This window comes from Equus quagga, chromosome 13 (genome assembly GCF_021613505.1).
Source record: "Equus quagga isolate Etosha38 chromosome 13, UCLA_HA_Equagga_1.0, whole genome shotgun sequence".
NCBI classification, from domain to species: Eukaryota; Metazoa; Chordata; class Mammalia; order Perissodactyla; family Equidae; genus Equus; species Equus quagga.
The window spans coordinates 8,259,035-8,283,266 of NC_060279.1; the positions used below are offsets into that span (position 1 = coordinate 8,259,035).

General features: G+C 37.4%; 1 protein-coding gene across 6 annotated transcripts in view; it reads left to right on the forward strand.

Moving 5' to 3' along the window:
• DNM3 (dynamin 3) overlaps positions 1 to 24,232 on the forward strand; it is a 510,159-nt gene that overhangs the window by 377,074 nt on the left and 108,853 nt on the right. For all 6 annotated transcript variants that reach the window (XM_046681889.1, XM_046681886.1, XM_046681888.1 and 3 more), the window contains one exon: positions 20,696 to 20,807. In XM_046681889.1, the coding sequence (XP_046537845.1) occupies positions 20,696 to 20,807 (112 nt within the window). The remainder of the gene's footprint in view (positions 1 to 20,695; positions 20,808 to 24,232) is intronic.

Genomic DNA, 24,232 nt, shown 5'->3' on the forward strand with positions numbered 1-24,232 from the left:
ACACACACACACACAGAGGGAGAAATAAGAGGAGTAGTTCAAGCCAAGCATTATTAATTAAGTTATCCTGAAATGTCGTCATGAGTGAGGTGAAAAGACTAGACTGAAGTGGCATTGCACATCTGAAGACTGGAATATGGGGAGTCACGGCCAAAGAGAGAAGAGTGTGTTCAAGGAACAGCAAGTTTAGCTTTGATAGAGTCTATTCACAACTGGAAATTATGAAAACTGAATATGATAAGATTTTCTCGGTGTGTGACGATGGGGAGAGAGAATACGTTAGCAGAATTAAATTGTAGGAAGTTTTGAAGCTGGTCTGAAAAAGTTTTGAAGCCAAGGAACAAAGAATTCCTCCAGAGTTTTCGACTTGAGTTCACAGTAGTATGGAGAGGATTATATTTCTAATGAAACACAGTGTGGACTGAAAGGAGGTGAGGTGAGATACGTGGAGAGGGGCCAGGAGGATGCTGGACTATTCCAAGAGATCATAAAATGACAGGGTTCCAGATGAACCATCCACTTGAAATTGGTTTCTTTTCTCCATTCTCCATAAATTAATCATCACAATGTCAATCTCAAGAGGGGAGTCACCAGGAAAATGGTACCCCCAAATACAGAGTGGGTAACCTGTGAGCCAGTGTCTCCATTTTCCTCAATATAAGTGTAATTAAAACTTGCTGAGCCAGAAGGTGACACGTTCCTTGGATTAGCCCTTTGCCCCTACAAAGTGGTTTAGAGCCCAAAGTGTTGATGCATATTGCTTAGCACTGTAAATTACTTTGTAAATATCTATTGTACTTAATATAAGTAGTTATTATTCATTTTAAAGTATATTAACAAGCTTAATCTTTGTACAATTCAAGCTGGTTTGCAGACCCAACTCCGTAATTTACAGTTCTGTTCTCGAATGTTAGCGTCTTTGTTTGGCAGTATTGTATTTCTTTCTTCCTCAGTGATACTTTGAAAAATCTAACATGCTTTTTGGTCATCCCATTTCTTTGCTCTGAAATTGTAGAATTACATAACGTTGGAATTGAAAGGGACCAAGAGATGTCATATTTCACCTCTAAGCAAGACCATGTCTAAAATATATCAGCAAGACGAAAATCTATTATACTTGCTTCCATTACTGTTTATTGCGGTGTTTTTACCAAGCTCAGGGCAGAGCTGTGGAGTCGCTGGTGTTTGTGACTGATCTCGTCCATTGCTCATCCTCGCTGCTCATTCTGTCCACCCCCTTCTTTAGTCTTCCTTTCTCAGTTAGTTACGTCATTTGAAATTTGCCTTGTGAGCTAATAACTTTCTCCAGGAACATTTGCATTTTTAATAGTAATTACTACCAGGCACAGTGCCAAATGTTTTGCATACATTATTTCAAATTCTCAAAAATACTACGACTTAGCTAGTACCATCCTCAGTTATCAACAAGGAAATTAAGACTCTGAGAACTTGAGTAATTTAGCCGAAAGTCACAAAACTAACATATAATTAACAACTTCCAGAGTTTGAATTTCTCCATCTGATTCCGAAGGCTATGTGCTTTCTGTCACATCATGCTGATTCTTGTAGAAACTTACAGCTCTCAAGACCCGGAAGGATGAAACTGCTAGAAAAATAACTGTTTGGTGAAAGTTTTGATGGCAGATAAGGACATTCTGGGTAGGATATAACCATCTACCTACTCCATGTATTTAAAAGTCACTCTGACTTTATCTCTATCAGGAAGTATCTTTTGTTAGATCGTTGGGGTGCTAGGCTTAACTAGACTTGGAGATAGTCTCAGATTTCTTATTTGAAGATACAGTTCTTCATTCTTGTCTAGTAACTGTACTCCCAGTAGAAACCCACATGTGTCCCTCATAGGGAGGGAAAAGAAGAGTACAGTACTCCAGTCCAGGCACCTGGAAAGCTTAGGGGGCTGTCTCAGGCTTCAGGCTTCACCTTTGCGTCAGAACTTTGTTTATGCCTACACAGCTCCAGCAGCATGGCATCAGTCTGCACCTTTTTACTCCAGAGCATCTTTCTTCCAGGTGCCAGCCACCTTAGATCCTTGCTAGTCACTGAGAGAGACCTGATTATCAGAAGTTAATTTGAATTACCAGAAAATTCTTCCTCGTATCTCTGTACCACATTGTCAGTCTCCTCTCAGTTTTCACCTCTGTAGCAATGGCTAAAATGCAAGGGGAATCATATTGCTGCAAACAGTGTTTTGCCTGCTAGTTTCATCTTGAAATCATCTTCCCCTGGCCTTTTAACCTCATCTGTCTCCTCTCAGTCACCTTGGAGGCTGTCTCCAGCCCCCTCCCCGGTGGGACCCATGGCTTTAGTTGGATTCCAGAAGTGGGCACAGTGGTTGGCGGAACTTGACTAATGAAGAGTACGAGGCAACAATTACTTAGATTCTTTGATTTTGACTGATTCTCCATTGCTACTTCTCGAAGCCGTTGTAGTTATTCCTTTCTATTCCTATAAAAATCCAAGTTAACCTGAATTTTATTGAGATTTACGGGGTCGTTTTCTAAGTTTGTCAAGGAAGGAGGCACATCTTATTCAGAAGGGGCTGTATTGTTTCCTTCCTCAGCAAAAAAGAGATTTGGGGTTGTCTTTGTGTTTTCCTTGTGGTTAAAAATGTGCAATTGTTGTTTTGCAATAGGTTTTGTTCTGTGTTGCATGCAATTTTCTCTATTATATCTTTTTTTCCCCTTAAAATTAAATCCAGTAAAATGTGAAAGAAAGAGAAGTGAAATAATTTCCACAGCTGCTGAGTTTTCCTGGAAGGCAAAGACATCTCAATTTTAAAGTTAGTCTTAAAACATGAAATCATTGTTCTTTGAAACAGCTGTCTGGTCAAAAACTCCTTTGTAGCATACATTTTTAAACAGCAATTTCTAAAAACCACTAGGAGCTTTGTAAAGATTTCCTTTATCTGGGTTACGAATTATTTTCAGTCTTTTGAGTAATTGTTAAAATGATGAAACTTACTGGAATAAAACAGATGTCTGTTTTTTGTTTTGATTTTAGGAGTGGTGGGACATGTCATTGGGATACTGGGATTTACTTGGTACCTTGACAATGAAGTCTAAATAAATGGTTGTTAGTATCTTAGCATGGTGGTCACCACTCATTTTTATCCGTAGTGCTGGGGTATAATCTTCATGACAATAGAGACCTTGTCTGTCTTAATCACCATGTGTTCCTCAGGGCCTAGCACATTCCCTGGCACATAGCTTCTCAACAAATGTTTACTAAACAAATAAATCAATAAATCAATAACATAAGAACCATTATACAGAACGATATGTCGCGTAACCAGTTGCATAATTCATCCATCCTTTTGTTACCTTTTACAGAGACACCTGGCATGGAAATTTTCCTTAATAGAAGCTTTGAGGCTGAAGATATACCTCAAAATCTCTACTGTTTTCATTAGTCCATTATGGATCTTTCACCTGTGATTTTATGTAAATCAGCTCTGACGTGGTTTATATTTTTACCACCTCTTGGAATAATAACTTGCATATATAGAAAGTAGTTATAGTTCAACTTAAAGGATGTATATGTAAGGCATGAAGGGAGCACAGAGGAGAGAATAACTTAGGCAATTAATGCTACCTGGGGAAGACTCAGAGGAAGGAATATTTGAGTTGAGGCTGTAAGGATGAGTAGAAGTTTGCCAGGTGGTGAAGAAGGCAGGAGGGCAGAGGCAACAGTGCATGAGGAGGCCTGAAGGATGAAAGGGTGTGATGAAATGGAGTGAAATGGGACCCCAGCCATAGAACCATCACCATCATCGTCATTATCCTCCTCCTCATCACCTATCTGCTTAAATATTACTCTTTCACATAACACGTAGGTTGCCACTGAAGTACTTGATTTTTTTTTCAATCTTATTTATTTTCTTTGAAGAGTCACTTATACATATTATGCTGAAAGCTGTGGGTGCACCTCCTACAGCTTCCCAGACAAATCACTGCAGAGCCAGGCTTCCTGCACACCGAGTTTTTACACTTTGCTTCGAGTGATGTCTGAATGAATTTGGGGCCTTAAACAGTTTTGTGCCTCTGGTTATATGCTGCTCAGCCCCATCCTGGTCTCCCTGAAGGGAACTGGAGAGCTGACACCGAGCCAGAATGGAGGTGCTGCTGACCACCTGAGTCGGGCCAGGGCTCAGACAGAGCCCACCTTAGGTGGCCCTCATAACAAAGCATCCCAGACTTCCTTGATGCAGCCAGGACATCTTTTTGTATCCTCAGACAGAACAGTGGCATGAAGACATGTTTTCAAAACTCTCCAAAATGAATTCAAGGAACTGACTTTGATATAACTTGACATGATTAAAATCATAATAATATCAACAGGTAATAATTTAAAAGTCATTTGAAAACTGTGGGGAGCCAGTATAACAACCCAAATGATACCACAACTCTGCCAGTCCCTTTCATTCTTATAAAATTTTCCTCTGCCCTGCTCTCTTTAACGGCATCTCAGCACTGATAAACATATGCAGACATCCTGAGCGCTAATGCCAGGCTCTAAGGACATGCGTCACGCTCTCTCTAGGTGTTCAGGGCTCTCGTGAGTCCATAACTCCATGTTATCTCACAGTTGTTTTTTGGCTTCTTGGTCAGTACTTCTTGGGATTAGATGTCGTTACTCCTGTGTTGATAGTTCCTCATAAATCTTATTCTTTAGAACTTTTAGAATGTTATTTTTTATTTGCATAACAATAATTATTATTAGTTGGTCATTAACTCAAATAAAAGATCCCACACACAGTGGATTCTCAAATCTAACGAACGTTGAAGGGACAGAAGCCAGGCTAGTGCAGCCTGGGCAGCATTTTTTTCCTAGCACATGATAAGACCTGGCGTGGAGGGGCCGATGGCGGCTCTATATTTATTCCTCAGATTTTAGAAATGCTGATCTTAAGCAGATTATTACCACAACCTCTTCTGACCTAATAAACGAGACAGACTGAGACTAACTGTGGTTCGTTCTCTGCTTTCTTTACCAGTTGCCTTTTATTCCCTTCTAGAGTCTTTCATCGCTTTGGGCTAAATGAGGTTTGGATTGCAAAAACAACCTTCTTTAATGATATTATAACATTGGCTAATTTGCCTGCTATTGGTTATGTCCAAGTAGACACATGACCTGTGGCTGTTTGGCTAATCCTCCTATGGGAAAATGCTTAACAAAGATAATAAGCTGTGTTAAAATAAAATAAACACATTCACATGGCACCCAGGATCACAGCCACATGTAGTATGGTTATTATTTATTATCCTGACATGCTGGTGCCACATCTCCCACTGCCTACTGGGCATTTTCACTCAGAAGGCCTCCTGTCACTTCCTGTTTAACCCATCTGAAGCCAAAACCATTAGCCTCTCTTCAGAGCCGTCTCTCACGGTTGGAGTTAAAGGGGGCCCATAAATCACACCCTTTTCTTCCCATCTCTAGTTAAAATTTGTTGTTGCTGCTGCTTTTAGAAGCACAGGAAACAAACAGATAAGACATGAAACAAATGGATCTAGATCTGTGGCCAAATGTCTTGCTAACACTTCGGCCACAGCTGAGGAACCACAGGCCTCTCCCGCAGGGCAGAACTCACCAGAACATCTTGGAGTGGGAGAGAAATGCGTGTGTCCTGTGGGCACAAGCTTGCTCAATTTGTCTTTGAGAACACGCCGCTCAAATCAGTCAGTCCTCTTCCTCTTTGGGGAGGAAAGAATGACGGCTAGGACAAAGGGGCCAGGAGCAGAAGTCCCGTCAAGAAGCCAGGAGATCAAGTTCCCACTGACTAATTGCTCCCAACTTTTCTATTTTTATTTAGATACCTTCTTATTTTATGTGACATGAGATTATTTTAGCATTTGGGTGTGAGGAAGAATATTTGGATATTAAATATTCTGTGTTGTGAGAATTTCCACCACTTAAATTGTAATCTGCCTTCTTTATGGTCTTTTTCGTCATAAATAAGACCCCAGAGTTATAACCAAAACTCATACTTTCAGCTCTTTCATCGTGACTGTGATTAACACTGACATGGACCTGGCGCCTTGGCCATTGGCAGCCAGAGAAGGTCAGGATGGGGGTGACTCAGCTAATTCTGCAGCTACACTTACAGTAAATGTGTTTTGCAATGCTCTTATGTTTTAAAATATTTTTTTCTAAAAATCTAAATTTTTTTTATTTAAAATTTTTAAAATTTGTTTACTCTTTTTATTGCTCTTCACTATGTCAAGAAAAGGAAATATCAGCCAGCCTCCAATTTAAAATTGTTACATTGATCTTTGAGGATGATATTGAAGGACAGGAAAAGAATTTTGAGGAAATGGAAGGTACTAAGGTAATCAGTCATTGGTGATCTCTTCAGTCTTTCATCCATTTGCTCACAGTTATTTCCTGAGCACATTCTTCAGGCTGGGCACTGTACTTAGGTTCTATGAACAAGAGAAACATGTTCTCTACTCTCATGGGATTTACAGTACAGTAAGGGAGACTGATGGCAAGCAATAATTACTTCACTACAACTATTAATTACAACTTCTGTGAGAATTAATAGTACAGTGACCTATCCATTTTGAGAATTCAGGGATGATTAAAACTAACACTAGAAGAATGTATAGAAATAGATGAAGTGAAGGGGGAAAGGAATATTGTTCCAGGCAGCATGAACAGCATATGCTAAGACCCTGAGGTAGGAAGAAGCCTTGTGTGTTCATGCAACTAATAGCTGGAGCCTAGTGAGCAAGAGTCAGGGACCAGGTCGTTTGCAAGCCTCTGGGCCATGTTAGGCTTGTTGGTCTTTATCCTAATGCAGTGGGGAACCTCAAAATCTCTACTGTTTTCATTAGTCCATTATGGATCTTTCACCTGTGATTTTATGTAAATCAGCTCTGACGTGGTTTATATTTTTACCACCTCTTGGAATAATAACTTGCATATATAGAAAGTAGTTATAGTTCAACTTAAAGGATGTATATGTAAGGCATGAAGGGAGCACAGAGGAGAGTCTGCAGAATGGAGGATAGGAGTGAAGCAAGTCCAGGCGTTAGGAAGATTTGTGGTGATCCAGGTGAAAGGTGATGGTGTCCTGGCCTAGAATGGAGGCTGTGGAGACAGAATAAATGAGGTTGATTAGGGAGCTGCGTTGACAGAATTGACTAACCAGAAATGAGGTGAGGGAGAAAGAGATGTCAAGAATGACCCCTAGGTTTCTAGCACAAGTCCTAAGTGGAAGGAAGTACCATTTACTAATATGAGGGACCTTTGGAGGCAGAGAAGATCGAAGAGTAATCAAGGTTTTGAAACTGGACTACCCAGAATGCAACTGTAGCTTGAAGTCTGGGATTTGTGAGTGGTCGTCTTATACATGGCGCTGAATGCAAGTGGTCTCTTGATAATACAGTCGTCCCTCAGTATCCATGGGGGATTTGTTCCAGGACCCAATCACAAATGGTCAAGCCCTTTATATATAATCTATGCACATCCTCCTATATACTTTAAATCATCTCTAGACTATTTATAACAGCCAGTACAATGTAAATGCCATGTAAATAGTTGTTATACTGTATTGTTTAGGGAATAATGACAAGAAAACAATTCTGTACTTGTTCAGTACAGATGCAACCATCCTAGGCCTTTCCATCTGTAGTTGGTTGAGTCCAGGGATGCAAAACCTGCCAACATGGAGGGCCGACTGCATTTCTCATAGAAAATTCTCTTAGGAAAATCTTGACTTGGTAGTGATGGCTGGATCTTTTGTAATTTCATTAAATTAAGTTTCCTAATATATTTTTTAGGAGTTTTATAAATCTTTATTCATAGGTGAGATTGGTTTACAGTGACATATCTCAAAGTTTGGTCCTTAAAATACTAGCCCTATGAAAAGTTCAAGGGAAAAAAAGATTCTAGGGTCAAGTAAGCTTGGGACATCCTGCATACCATGTTCATTTCTTGGAGATTTACAATGTATATTAGCCTATTAATATTTCTGAGAGGTCCTGCATGGAAGAAGCTTTCCCTAAAATTTGGAAGGAAAAACCTGTAAAACTCTCTGAGATCAGAACTATTTTGAAGAAAAGGTTTCATTTTTTCCCAATTTATCCTGTGGATATTGGTCAGTGGGATTTTATAAATCCGATTTTATATTTTCCTAGAAATTGTTTTCATCATTGATACTTATAAATTTACTATCATAAAAGTATACTTAGGATCTCTTAAAATCATTTAATCTTCTCTCAGTTAAATCATACCTCCCATTTCTAATTTGGACTCTTTTTTCTCATCTTTTATTCACTAGATATTTCAGAGCTCTGTCTCATTGTTAGATTCATCAAAAAACCTACTCTTAAATTTATCAATGATAATTCAATTTTCCATAATTAGTTGCTAACTTTATTATATGCTGTATTCTGCTTTGCTTGGTTTTATAATTTTCCAACTTGTTAAATTCAACGCTGACAATGTATTTTTCCTTCTTTTTTGAATAATAAGACATACATGACTGTGATTTTGCTTCTGAGTACAATTTTGGCGACATGTACTGAGTTTCAGTCCTGTGTGTAATGTTATTTGTTTGTTTAGTAAATACAGTGTAATTATAGTTTTGAGTTACTATTTGACACAGTTTTTGGGGAAAGTTTTCTGTTATTTTATGTTTTTTGTAGTCCTTTTCTGTTTAACTTTTATTATAATTTCTAGTTTTATTGCACTGCTTTTTTATCAGAGATATGTGAAATCAAAGCTTTTCTCCTGTGTAAGGTATAAAAATAATTCATAGTCCTAGCTTATTAAATTTATATTATTGAAATCACAGATTTTATTCTTAACTTAGGGTAATATAACATCTTTGTATCATTGATTTATTGTCAGTAGTCTTTGAAAAAATTTGGATGCTGAGAAAAGACGAAAAGACTAGTTAGTCAACCAACAAATATTATTGAGTACCTACTATATAACATAAATGCGGGAAATACCTTGATGAACATTCAAAGCTCCATCAGCTAACTTAGATTGCAGTTGGAGGAGCATGAGCAAGGGAAAAAGAGATTGGAGAGATAGATCAGTCATGGCAAGATGTTTGGATTTTTTCCTACTCGCAGTGGGAAGTCATTGGAGGTCTTTAAATAGGATGGTGATACAATATGTGATCACTGTGGCTTCTGTGTGGAGAGTGGAGCAAGAAAGGTGTCAAAGAGATGTTAGGAAGCTGTAACAATCATCCAGATGAGAAAAGACGGTGGCTTACATATGAGAGTCTATATTTCAGTGTAGAGATCTGGAGTTACCTGCATTTAAATGATATTTAAGGCCCCTGGATAGGGAAGATCACCTTGGAGAAAGTGTAGACAGAAGAAACTAGACCACTGAAGGAGCTTGGGGCACTCCAGAATTTAAAGGTCTAACAAAGGAGGAAGAGACAGCAAAAGAGATTAAGAAATACGGAAATCAGGGCAGTGTGATCTCACAGAAGTCTTGCAAAGACAATGTTTGAAGACAGAGAGAGGTCAACAATGGCAAATGCTGCAGTGAAGCCAAGCAATATGAAGACAGACAGATGAGCATTGGCTGTGGCAAGTTGTAGATCACATGACCTCGAATAAGGCCTGTATCTTCAGAGTAGCAGGATCACAGCCCTCACTGGGGTAGATTGAGGAAAGAACAGGATAGGAGAGAAAGGAGAAAATGATTTGAGATGCCTCAAGGAATTTTGCTGTAAAAGCAAATAGAAATGGGGCAAGTAAAAGCAAATAGAAATAGGAGCTGGAGGAGAAGGGTTGAGAAAAAGTGTGTATGTGTGTGGGGGTGGGGGGGATGTTTTAAGATGGTTGCTTTTAAAGCCTACTAGTAAGCCATATGACTGATCCAACAGTAGAAAGGAAGAAATTATTGAAGCAGAAGAGAAAGGAACGTTTATAGGAAGTTCATGAGGACATTAGAAGAGGTGGGACCCAGTGTATAAGTTGAGGCTTTGGGTTTCCATTGTACAAGAGGAAGGCAGAGTCAGTAGTTGCAAATGCAGGTAGTCTGGTGGAGTTAGTGGAAAGAAGATAGATCATTCTCGTCTGGTTGTAAATGTTCTTCCTATGAAGTATGAAACAAGATTATCAGCTACCAAATAAGTGGCAAAGTGTGTATTAGAGATTTGAGGAAAGAAAAGGGATGAAGTAATCATCTAGTAGAGTGAGAAAGCATATCGACTACAGAATCATAGTATGGATGTCTGGGAAAGTTAGGTGCCCATTTGATATTTGAAGTTGTAAATTTGAAGTGAGTACAGTGAGCACAATTATATAGTTTTTTTCTTGCGTTATTTAGCAGTTTGAATGCAGGAGCTGAGTGAGAAAATAATTTGGTTGTAGTTTGTCAGGTAAGTAAAATGATGAAGGGAAAGACAGGAATGGGAGTTGAAGATTTGCAAGGTAGTAGTTATGGTGTCAAACAGAAGGAAGGTGATGATGAGTGGGAACATGGTAGGATCAGTGAGTCAGTAAAAGTCCACAGTTGGAAGTTGTTTTCCAGATTTTCAAAAAGGAGAATAAAATAGAAATTTTGATTGATGAGTTTATCATCAATGCCCTGCTATATAAGTTTATAATGTTAAATTGATATTTATAATTATTTAGAAAGGAAATCAGTGGTCAATAGGAACTTGCTTTGAATCTTGAAAAACAAGTTGAACCAAACTAACTCCAGTTTTTTTGTTTGTTTGTTTTTGCTGAGGAAAATTTACCCTGAGCTAACGTCTGTGCCAGTCCTCCTCTATTTTGTTTGTGTGTGGGTTGCTGCCACAGCATTGCTGTTGAGAGGTGTAGGTCTGCACCTGGGATTCGAACCCACAAACCCAGGCCGCTGAAGCAGAGCATGCCAAACTTAACCACTACGCTATTGGGCTGGCCCCTCCAATTTTTTAATGGAATTGAGTAGATATACTTAGACCTTGATATTGCCGTTTGGAATATACATGAGGGAAAGTAGAAAGATATGGCCTGATAGTATATATATGACAGATTTATGATTAAGTTTTAAGTCTTACTGTTGATACCCAATGAGTACCAGTTAATGGAACATGTATGTCTGGTATGGGATTGTTTGAGGTCTGTTTTAGGTCTGTAATATGATTACCAATGACCCTGACAATGACATAGGAATATGTCATTATGAATACGCAGATAATGCGAAACAGGAAGAATTGTGAAAATATTATTTCTCAGAATCAGGATTCAGAACATCTGAGCAAACTGGAAATGGGCCGAAGGTAACCAGATGAAATGTAATAATGCTAAATGTAAATTTTACTCTTATGCTTAACAAAATCTATATGCATTCAGCATAGGAGAAGTCTGGTTTTATAGGAGGTCAAGTGCAAAGAACCTAAAGGCAGTGAGAATAATGCATAATAATAACTTTTGTATTTTGTGTATGTTACTTGCGTATTTACCTGTTGCTGGGCATTGTATTAAGCAAGCTCTTCACACCGATAAACTTATTTTATTCCCATAGTAAGCCTGAGGTAGATTTTGTTATTATCCCCATTTTATAGATGAATAAACTGAAATTCAGAGAGGTTGCCTAAACCAGTGTCATACAAGATAATAAACGGCATAGCCTGGATTTCAACAGGTGTTCATGGTCTTTACTATATACGCTACTACATTTTACTTAATTCACATCAGTGAAAGTTTACTGTCCAGAAAGCAGGCAAAAATTCCACCAAACTTCTTCCTTGCATCTGGATAATATTGCATCTGGAGATTTGTGGTCATCTGCTGGCATCTCATTTTCAGAAAATTCTTTTAAAATAGAGAAAATTCATGGGAGGGCAAGAAGGATGCTGTGTTATCTAGAAACCTCTTCATATGAGAAACATTTGAAAAAATTGGCAGAAGGGTTGGCTTGGGGCCTGGAAGACTTGGGGCAACACATATTATCTGGTCTCAGATGTTTGAAGAACTGTCATAGGTAAGGAAATTAAACTCCACATCATTTTTAACACCCAAAGACATGTAAGTGAAAGTTACACATAGAACCAAAACGTGGACTCATCATATGGTCATGGTTCTCTTCAGTGTAACACTTTTAAAAGCCTTTTACCTGTGGGATAAAATTTCTCATGCTCATTTTTAACATTGAGGTGACTTTTATTTTTTCAAACTGTAAAACACATAATTCAGCTTGATTTCATAGTGAAATCATTCAGAAGCTCATATCTGCATGACTGCAGCTGAAATAGACTAAACAAAAAAATGCAGTCAGTACAAATTGCTGTGGGTTATCTATATAGCTACAGTGTGTGGTGAGAACCTGGAAGCTGCATCCACAGAATTTATGAGCCTTCCAGTAAATCAGCTCAGTTCAGTGTTTTAGACCTGTATCCAACTCTCTTTGGATGTCTAGACACAGCCTAAGATGAGGCTTCAAAAATGGGTAAAAATGAAGGAGCCAAAGCCACCAGAAGCCTTTGACCCTGTTCTAATGTTTCAACCAGATAATTATTTTCCCTCTCAAGAATTTGGCTATCCTTAGAGGGAAAAAAAAAATCAAGATTTTCCATGTGAAGAGCCCCTGAAAGAAAATACGCTGGAGAAAGGTCAATGAGAATGGGCCAAAGCTGAATTCTTCAGATCTGCTTAGAGAATGTGGAAAGTCTGCACCCTCTCTACTTTTTGTGCTTTCCAGCTGGCCAAGAATTCCCATGGCGTCTGTCCAGCTTTGCCTTCCCCTTACCTTTACATCTTAAAGGAATTCACACTGTGCAGTGGAAATGCCTCAAATGGAAACCTAAGTGGTAGCTAAAAGCTGTGGTAGAGAGGTAATTAGATAATTAAAAACTGATGCATTTTGATTCTGTCAAAATACTCCCTTATCCTTTCTGCTCTGTAGCTAAGATATGACCTTTCAAATTTTCCAACAATAAACTTTCATAGTTGGGGAATATATTTCCTTTAAATATGTCCCGCTTTTAATTAAAATTACTCATTCTGCTTGTGATTTGTCTCTTCAAACTTTTATTTATTTTTCTTCAAACTTTTATATCTTAGGTTTTCTATAGAAATTTAAGGACCCAGTCAAAAGTGGAAAAGGTGGTTTCAAAAATAAGTACAGTCTAAGTTCATTCCATAGTTCTTTTGTTCATTCATTCAACAAATATTTGTTTTATGCACGCCATACGCCAAGGACTGTGGTAGTCCCAGGTTGTACCATTTATTAGCTATGTGATCTTGAGAAAGTCGCATAATCTCTCTGAATCTCAGCTTCCTCAACTGTTAAACAGCTCTGCTACTAACTTTGCAGGGTTGCTATGAAGATTAAGTAAGATGATTTCTCTTTTAAGATGGTGGAAAGTTAAAAGTTTCTCTTTTACTCTTCTCTATCCATTGCTGTATCCAAAAAATCGTACACAACAGAGATGCAAAGTCTCAAAGCACTGGAAAGTAGCAATGTCGGTCAACTATTTGCAAGAATGATGGAGTGAACCGGATCACAATTCTATGAGTGGCCAGTGCATGCCTTACCCTGATTAAGAAAAATGGGGCCAAACAGGAAGACAACAAAAAGAAACTTCTACACTTCTTCATTGAATCAACATGGGAAATGTGGATACTGCGCCAAATAGAAATCCAGATAGCCAACTCTCCTGTGAGGCCAATTCAAAAAATGAATCCTAGTAAGAACTTACAAAGAGGAAAGTCCAGGTGGAAAATGCCCGACGATAAATGTTTATTTAAGTTAAATATATAGACTTCTATCTAAATAACTACTCAATTGTAATAAAATTGATTATAAAAGTAAAAAAAAAAACAGATTCAAAGTGATGTGAGAACAGTAATTTAGAAGTAATATTCTAGGTCAGTATTTCTAGATAGCTTAGCAGATGTCATGAGATGAAGTGGCAGAAAGTAAAAGCTTCTAAATTCTTTAAAAGTCAGGAGTTTTACTTTATTCCTGATTTCATTTATACAAAAATGAATTTAGGGGCCGGCTTTGTGGCTGATTGGTTAAGTTCACGTGCTCCGCTTTGGCAGCCCAGAGTTTCGCCAGTTCGGATCCTGGGTGCGGACATGGCACCACTCGTCAGGCCATGCTGAGGTGGGGTCCCACATAGCACGACCAGAGGCACTCACAACTAGAATATACAACTATGAACTGGGGGTTTTGGGGAGAAAAAGCAGGAAAAAAAATAAAGATTGGCAACAGTTGTTAGCTCAGGTGCCAGTCTTAAAAAAAAATAAATGAATTCAAGAATGATTTGGAAAACTTAGGTGATCATTTATCTATAGAACTGAAAATTGCTAAAAAAAACATAAAAGCAAGAAAGCAGTTCGTTTCTTGACCTACACAAAGGAAACAGTAAAGAGCAAAAGAGAAAAAAAGCACACATGTAAAAGTGACAAAACTAAAACCAAGCATACAGCTGTGGCAAGGAATAAACATGCTTAAAACTTTTCTAATCATAAGCAGTGATTTTCAGATTAGGATGAAAAATAAAACCCAATTATTCTGTTGGCATTTATAACAGATATGTGTTTTTAAAAGGTAAAACAAATGGATAAAAGTAAAAAAGTAAAGGAAGAGAGAAAGTATATGTCAAGCAAATGCAAATAAAAAGTGAGAAATCCTCACAATAATATACAAAAAATATATAATGAAATCAGAACAAAGAACATCATTTCTGTAAATATAAAAAAATGCTCAACCTTCTTAGCAAAAATATTGAAGCTTTGATGGAGGATCACTTTCAAATTATAAAATTTGCAAAGATAGTTTAAAGATGATAGTCAATATTTTTATGATTGTAGTAATATTCATTATTCAATATATAGTTATTGAATACCTACTAGCAGTAGTCGCTTTGTAAGACCCTGGAGGATAGTATAATCAAATAAATACATCCAAATATGTCTTTTCATTTTTTAAGATCTTGTTTCATGCTATTCAGTAAGATTTTATAACTTTCTTAATTTTCAGAAATTTCTTCCTGTTATTTTATAGGCTTTCTCCTAATGTGAATGGAACATATTCCCATTTCTAAGTTATTGGTAGTGTTAAGAATAGGCATAGATTTATGTGTATTTGTCTTGCAGTCAATGTTAGCCTTTTAAACAAAGTATCTCATTAATTCTAGTAGTGTTTTGTAAAAGCCACTTGGATTTTTCAATTCTCCTGAGTTAGTTTTGGTTATTTATATTTTTTAGGATATTGTTAGTTTCTTCTTAGGTTCTTAGGTTTGCCATAGGATTGCATGTAATATTTGATTTTAATATTGTTCAGTCTACTCTATATCTGTGCTTATGTATCCTATCCTATTTTATTTGTCATCTTGTATACTTTTGTTTTCTCTCTTAATTAGGATTATAAGTGTATCATCTATTGCTGAGTGGAAAATACTTGTGGATATCTTTAGCCTTTATGTTATTTTTATATTTCCTATTTCATTAATTTTGGCTTTAATCTATGTTAATTCTCTCTTATTTTTTTAAATCATCATTTTATAATGTCTGTGGATGAATATTGACTTTGTTTTCCTCTAAGTGGTGACCATATTTAAGGCCATAAGTTTTCCTGCGAGCTTTGCTGTGCTCCATTGGTTGGATATAAAGTGGGGTCTTTTTTTTATTGCTTTCTAAATAATTTATAATTTTGGTTTGGTTTCTTCTGTAATACAAGGATTATCTAGGAATATATTTCTTAAGTTTTTCTTTTTTAGCTTCTTTTTTTTTAGAAATTCTTTTTTTTTTCTTTTTTGGTTTGTAATCAAAGAGTGTGATCTTTACAATCTCTCCTTTTTAGTTTCTTAAGGTTGGTATATGTGTGTGTGTGTAGGTCCAAGTATATGACTGATTTTTGTAAATGTTTTGTGGATAATGAAAAAAGTCTTTATCTTCCATTAAGGGATAAAGGATTCTCTTAAATTCACTTCATTGATTATACTATTTATTTCTTTTATGTGCTCACTTACTTTTTGTCCACTATATCTGTCCAATTTGAGAAGAGTCATATTAAAATTTTTGTATATTTATATTTTAATTAATTATATGCATATAATTATATCGAGTTCATCTTGCATTTTCAGTAGCATTTGCTTCGTTTACTTATCTACTATGTTACTTGGTGCAAATAGATACTTGTAAGATTTTCCAATCTTCATAAATTGTACTTTATATCATTATATAATATTTCTATTTATTTTATTTAGTGCTTTTAACTGGTTTATCCTGTTCAATACTTTGAAATTCCATCTTGTCTATTACCAGTATTGCCTTTCATGCATTTTTATTTCTTTGTTTTGTGTTTGATATCTCTGCCTGTTCCTCTATTTTTGTAAATAATATTTAACCAGGTTTTTTGTTTTAGCCTAAGTTAACTGACTAGCTGAAAGGATTCAGTCGATTTTCACTAATTTCAGAACTAATATACCTGATTTTATTCCTGTCATATTATCAAAATTTATTTGTTTTATTTTATTTTTTTAATAAGTTTTGAGATGTAATTCACATACCTCTTAGTAAAATGTATTGATTTGTAGTATATTCATAATGTAGAATATTTTCATCACTACAAAACCCCACACCCTCCCCTTCTCCCTTCCCTCCAGCCCTGGAAACACTAATCTACTTTGTGTCTCTATGGATTTGCCTTTTTTTTTTTTTCGCTTGAGGAAGATTCTCCCTGAGCTAACATCTCTGTCAGTCTTCCTCTATTTTGTATGTGGGTTGCTGCCACAGCATGGCTGAGGAGTCGTGTAGGTCTGTACCCAGGATCCAAATCCACAGACCCGGGCTGCCAAAGCAGAGTACACCGAACTTAATCACTAGGCCATGGGGCCAACCCTCTATATTGTTGTTTCTTCTTTTTTTATTTTTTCTTCTTTTCTTGTTTTTTTGTTGATTTGATCAAGAGTCTAATTTCCTTTTTCTTTTTTAATTTGGGAGTTTTACAGTACTTTTTATTTCATTAATATTTACGTTCATCATCAGTACACAGCCCTCTTATTCCATGAGGCTATTATCAAATATTCATTCCACAAACACTGTCTTCTCCTACGTCTCCCCTCACCCCCCTTCTCCCAACGATATGAGACCTCTAGGATCCCTTTGCTTCCCCACTCTCCACCCTGACACCCATCAGAGAAGATCTTGGGAGCACTTTTATCTCCTCCCAGTCTCCCCCAGCTTTTAGACTATTCAGATTTCTGTTGCAGTCTCTTCTACTTGAGTCTTTATTTAGCCCAGGTATTGCACATTCTTAGATGGTCTGTCATTGATTTTGCTTTGACTCTGTGGATATTGGAAGTTTGGGTGCTCACCACTGTTTCCTCTCCTCTTAGTCTTTCCTCACCTGAACACTCCCTGCGGGTTAATTTGGTGGTGTTGTAGCTCTACCCTGCCTTAAGGTCTCCCTCGGACTGTGACATGGTGATGTCCTGGCTGGGTGTGGGGCTCTGAGTCTGCGTCCGTGAATGTTATTTCATTGCCTCATGCCTTTTGAATATCCTGCCTAGTGCCGGTCTAACCCTTTTTCCTCTGTAAGCAACTTGCTGCTTCTTTGCAGAAGACTTTAAAATGTTTTCTTTATCTCGGAGCTCAAGGATTGTATTAGTATATGCCTAAGTGGTATCTCGTCTCATCAATTCCACCTGAAACTGCACTTTCAAAGTACAGATTTGGATCTTCCTCAAATTCAAGATGTTAATTTTTTTAAAAAGTAGTTTCTCTTTTATAATTATTTTTGTCCTCTTGTCTTCCTTTTCTTTTAACTCCTGTTATTTACAGGTTAGATTCTTGGAGTCTTTCCTCCACACTCTTATAACTTTTCTCTTTTTATATTTTTCTACTTCTACTAGATCTTGAAATCTACTAATCCTAGTCTCAACTTTGATCAGCCTTCCTTAAGGAAGGAAACTTATGTACTCAATATTGTAACTTAAAAATCTTCTTTTTTCGTTCCAGGAAGTCTCTCTTAGTGCTGTACTTGTACCTCTTCAAATATTTATTATTCTTCTCCTTCCCCTAAGAGTTCTCCTTTGTTGATGGGCTGTTCTGATTGCTTTCTTCATTCTTTCTCTGACTGTTAAACCTCCTTAGGTGTCCTTTTATTTTTCTTTGTTCATTGCCACACAGGTGCACCTGCTGAGTACTTTAAGTGGACTCATCCCATAGACGTGGGAAAGTACAGACATCTCAGTCATCACAGGCCCATAGTAGGCATGTTGCCAGTTACCTATGGAGGCACCAGAAGGGAGCCTTTCTTCTGCATTAGTATAAAGAAAACTCAGACACTCCACTCTTCCTGAGGGCCAGAGGATCAGGCACACTCAAGGGTCCTGTGATCACTGAGGGACAGCTCCACCAAGGGGCTGCTACATGCTGGTCCTTGCCTTAGAGTTCTCCTGCTGTGGTCCCAATGCTCTTGTTCAGCCCAGAGCAAGAAAGTGCCACAACAGCTATCTAGCTCACATCCTCTACCTGAGTACCAGTCCTAATGTCTGCTTGACTTAAGAAAAGAGGATGTATTTGACCTGAGTTGGAAGTAGAGAGGAAGCAGAACACAATTAGGCCATCACCTTCCCAGAATCCCCTGGGGATATAATGATGAACATAAGAATGATACATTCCCTGTCCTCATGGAGCTTATGGGCTAGTTGGGAAGTCAGATAGTATCAAAATAAATAAATAAGAAAGAAAGCGAGATAAAAAAAGAAGAAGAAACCCACATATAATTCTGAAATCACAACTTTGATTAGCGCTATGAAGGAAAGGTAAATGGAAATATCAAGAATGTATGAAATGGGAGCTGACCTGGTAGGGGTGTCAGGGAAGTGATGTCTGAGGAAGCGATGATGGAGCTGAGATCCCAAGAAAGAGGAGGAGCTAATTGTGTAATGAGGGAAGGAAAGAGAGCGACAGGCAGAGAGAGCAGCATATTCACAGACCTTGGGAGTCAGCACGGCACATGTGAGGAACTAAAAGAAGGCCTCTGTGGCTGGGGAAGAGCAGAGTGTGAGAGAAGCTGGAGAGGAAGGTAACGATGGGTCAGACCATGCAGGGCTCGGTAGGCCATCATAGGGAGTGTGGTCTCTCTAAAGCAGGGAGCCGTGGGAGTGTTTTATACCAGAGGTAAAAATATCTGATTCATATTTTCAGCAGATCATGAGAATTCAAGGAGAGCAAATTTAAAGGAGCCATGTGATGCTAGGAGACCAGGGAGAAGGTTATCATTGCAATCTAAGGGAAAGGTGATAGTAAGATTGTGGTCAATATACAGGAAGTACACTTTTAGATGGTAAAATGGAAGAGGGGTATGAGAGTAGAAGGTGTCAAAAATACCCCCAAAGTATCTGGATTACACTGCTGCTGCATGAAATAGAAACACTGTAAGAGGACCAATTCAGTCATTCATGTCAAGGTCTCTTTGAGATACTCAAGTGGAGAAGACAATATGCTGTACGAATCTGGGGCAGGTCTGGACAGGAGATAGAAATACGTGAGCCATCTGGGTTTAGGTGGACAGTGAGTCTGTTAGGCATGAATGAGAATACCTTGGGAGAGCATTAGAAGAGAAAAAGATTGTTAATCTCGTATACTTCTCATATCTCTCTAAATTGTATTACCTTTTCTGGAAAAGTGATTGGGAATGTGTATCAGTGTCTGAAAAAGTGATTATAACTTCCTACAACTATTTATAGGAATCTATCCTTAGAAAATAATAGCAATAAATGTGACAAAGGCTTATGGATAAAGATATTCACTTAAGCATCATTTATGAATGCAAAAAAAAAGGAATGACAATTATCTAATATTAGAAGGAGATTAACTATCATATATTTATATTAATGAATATTATGCCATTATAAATTGGATGTTTATAAAGATGTACTGTAAGTAGATGACCGTGATATAATAATAAGTGAAAAACAAAGACATAAAATTGATAGAGAGATAGTAAAACGGAGATAGAGGAGGAGAGAGAGAGACAATCTCAGCTGTGTGAAAAATGCATAGAACAAAAGAGTATAAGGAAGTAATCTGTAAACAGTGGAAAAAGAATGATTGTTACCATTTTCATACTTTTATCTAGTTTCCAAAGTTTTCAAAATGTGTATGTGTTGCATCTTATGTATTATTTTATGATTAGGAAAAGAAATATAAAATTATAATATTATCCCAGTTATAAATATGCGCTTTATAGGCATTTCACTCTGTTAAAGAATGGTTAATGTTCTTTCCTTTTCACAATATTGATGAGCATTGCTGTTTTGAATCTATCATAGTATTTGAGGTTTGTAAGATTACTGGCATGCGTTTTAAAGTTTTATGAGCCATTTAGAATAGTTTCAGAAAATTGATCTAATTACTAGGCAATAGCAAATCCATTCCCCTCAGACCAACTCCCCTTCAGTTGGCACCCAGTGTGTCCTATTGAGAGTATTTGCATTTCCTTCACGTTTGAATGCTCAGCAGTACAGAGGACTCTGAATTCTTTAATGTGAGAGGCTTTTTGAAGTTATATAATGCACAAACATAGGAATTTGCTAATTATTTTAAATACAGTGAATTGTTTTTGTTTTTCTCCAATGACTGTCAGAAAACTATCCATTTGGACTGTCTCTTGTATCATCATTGTCTGCAGTGCTATAAAACTGTTTTGAATTTGGCTCAAAACTAAAAGCATGATTTTTTTTTAACTCCAGGAATGTTTACAAAGACTATCGCTTCCTCGAGCTGGCATGTGATTCACAGGAGGATGTAGACAGCTGGAAGGCATCTCTACTAAGAGCTGGGGTTTATCCTGATAAATCTTTAGTAAGTTGGATATATGTCTTACTTAAAAATTACTAACCATGTTTAAGAAAACATAATTCTACATATTATATGCTGACGAAACTAGTTCTCTTTTGACTTAATTAATTTGGCACAGTTTTAACTGCTACTTTGCTTATATTTCTTTTTCTCTGTTAGGTTTCTATTTTAAGAAGTTTATGTATATATTTGTTAAAGAAAATACCCTACTCTGCCATAAAACATAATATATGTGATCTCAGACCAAGAGAGAGTTTCTTTGTTTTAGTTTAAAATTTTGTTTTCTTTTTTGTGCTATTCCACAGTTGTTATAGTATTAATACAAGCAGTTTATAACATTCTTCATATAGTCATAGTATATATATCAATTATAACACTGATATTTCATATTCTTAAAAATATACTTATTTTTATAAAAATCTACCTCCTTTCATTATGTCTGTATTACCTGTACCCATAATTATATCTGTAAACTCTGCTTAATGTTATCATGAGTGTGAAAGAACAAAAAAAATATTGCTATTCCCACTTATCTTTATTAATATCCTTCAAGTGTCTTGGAGACACTTCTCTCATTCAAGTTAATAAACAGATCTTCTATTTGTGTTCTTTGGAAAATGTAATATTACACAGACTAGTCTGGAGTTAAACTTCAGAGGTCCTACCCACCATATGCACACGCTCCGTGAAACAGCCTCTGCAGACGATGCTTCTCACGCTTCCCTGCTGCTTCGTCCAAGACACTGGACTATCAAGGACTCCCCAGAACTAAAGACCTGAGACTGAGCCATGGGGAGCTAGTCCAGCTTGATCCTGTGGTGCTTGCTTGGCTCCAGATCAGTATATAGGGCTGATCATGCACAAGTTCGGTTCTTTGCAGGCACCAAAAAGGGATAGAGTCTTTTCAAGAGGAAGTCTGAGATATGGGTGCAATGTGGGACAATTGATGCGTCCCTGGGGGAATTTCAGACCTGACTGCATCCCTGAGGTTACCTCGGAATTTAACAGAGTTCCAGGGGTAAAGGATTGAAGATTTGTGCCAAAATCTTCTCCTTATTGCTGTTATTTTAGCTCATGCGTAGACCTCTTAACCCCATCCCAACCTGCATTTGTCTGGTTAGCACCTAAAACAATGAACCCCCCACAACATGCCCTGTGCCCTCCAAGTGAGGTGAAACCAGACCCTTTCCTGGTGATCCCCAGGAACAGAGGTATCTGTATACGATTTCCATAATTGTTGCCCAGTTCTTACCAATTGTGTGCATACATATTTGCATAGATATATACCGCTCTAAAGACCACACATAAAAAACTAGAATACTGCTTCTACTTTTGTTGTTAATTCTTAGCATTACTTATTACTCTTCCCTATCCATTGATGGTAGTGTGTTTAATTTCACAAACATTCTATCTTAAAAATGCACATATACTTCGTTTTTCATTCATTCATTTCATAAAAGCCTGTTGAACACACGCTTTTTTCCAGGCAGTATTCTAGGCACTAGCAACAGAGGGGTGAACAAGGCCCCACCCCCAAGAAACAGCTGTTAAACAAGTGAACTAATCAATGTCAAATTGTATAGTCTGATTTAAGGGAGTGATACATTCTATAAAATAAAATAACAAAGTAAGTTAAAGGGGCAGACAGTGAGAGTGAGGGGCAGGCGAGATTTATTTTAGTAAAGGTGACTAGGGAAGGCCCCTTTGGAGAGCTGACATTTGAGTGGGCTCCTGAAGTAAGGGAGGGAGTACATGATATGAAGTCTGAAGAAGAATATTGGTGGCAGAGGACTGGCAAGTGCAAAGCCAGCTCAGTATCTTACAGGAACGAGAAAGTCAGCGCGTCTGGAACACAGTGAGGGAGGACAAAGGTGGTTGCTGGTTTCCAGGAGGGTGGTCAGAGGCAGAGTGTGTAGGCCTTGAAGGAAGTGGTGAGCATTTGGGTGTTATTCTGAGTGAGATGGGAAGCCGTTAGAGGGCTTCCAGCCAGGTAATGACATGATAAGATTTACATTTTTCAAAGATCGTTAGGGCTGGGTTTACGGGAAGCAGTTGAACGTGTGTGTCTAAGCACAGGCTTTTGTGTCAAACTACCTGGATTGAAATTCCAGACGCTCACGTCCAAGCTGTGGGATCTTGGGCAGGCTGCCTAGGCTTTTTATGTTTCAAGATTCCCATTTCCAAAGTGAAGATGACAAAAGGCCTCTAGACATAGTGGGTTCGACAGGATTAAGTGAGATAATGCAGGGAAAGCACTGAATAGGGTGGGCACAAGGAAGCACTCTTTATTTATAATAATAGTGATGATGATGATAATCATAGTAATAATTTTCATCACAGACTACTTTCTTTAACAAATAGAGGAGAGCTAAAACACTGTGGGTATTATAATACAGCCCAATGAGATTAGAAATACTTTATGCTATTTTCTGTCTTTCAAATATGCTTGGTTATATAAAGTATCAACGTGTGTGTGTGTATCTTCCTTACATGCAACTGTCATGTTTGTGAAAATGTTTTCTTAAGTCATGATTTTGTCCGTTAAACTTATTTTAAATGCACTAGACAAGTTTGCTATTTAAAGAAATTATGTAATGTGTCTCTTGTGAGGGAAAAACTGTCTTAGAAAAGCAAAATTACCCAACCTTCAGTGAGCTGTTTTTATAAATCTGGATTTTCATGTATCCATAGTCCTACACAAAGAAGATACTCAATGAAATATTTGCTATTTTTTATCAGAATGCTCAATTTTAAGCAAATCTAGAGTTCTCCCACCCAATCTGTTTTGATCTTTTCACATCGTTTTGTTTATAAACACACATTTGGTACAGTCACTTGGAAGATCGAGACAAAGAGGTTTTTCACTACATACCAAAGACATGACAGGAAATTAAACTTGGCAGTGTGCCCGGAACGTTGCTTTTTCTCAGTTTTCATCGTAAACAATATTTGCATTTCTTATGCACAATGGCTTGACTTTCAGATGTTTAAATGGCAGCTAACTAGTGAAAGCACTCTGAGTAGAAGCTTGTCTAAACGTTCCATTTTGTGAACAGGCTTAGATTCGGGGAAGGGGTACTTTTAGGTATGGTTATTCCTAACGTAGGAAGATTTGCTGAAGAAGTCAGATTAACTTATAACAGATGTCTCTCCCTCAGTAAATTTTTAGGCCTCTGGTGTGTCATTTTGTTTTTTTATCAGTAAACCATTGAGTCAACAGCAAATCAGTCGATTGCTACCCTAACAATGAAATATTTCTGTGTCATACGTGGGCGTGAGTCTAGACTCAGTAAGTTTTGCTTTCTACACAAGATACCTCTATTTTGACTGGAAAAAATTCTCCATAGATCATTTTTTAAAAATGTATAAATGCTTCATTTAGATAAACAGCCATCACCCAAATTTGAATGAAATGGTGTTCTGGACAG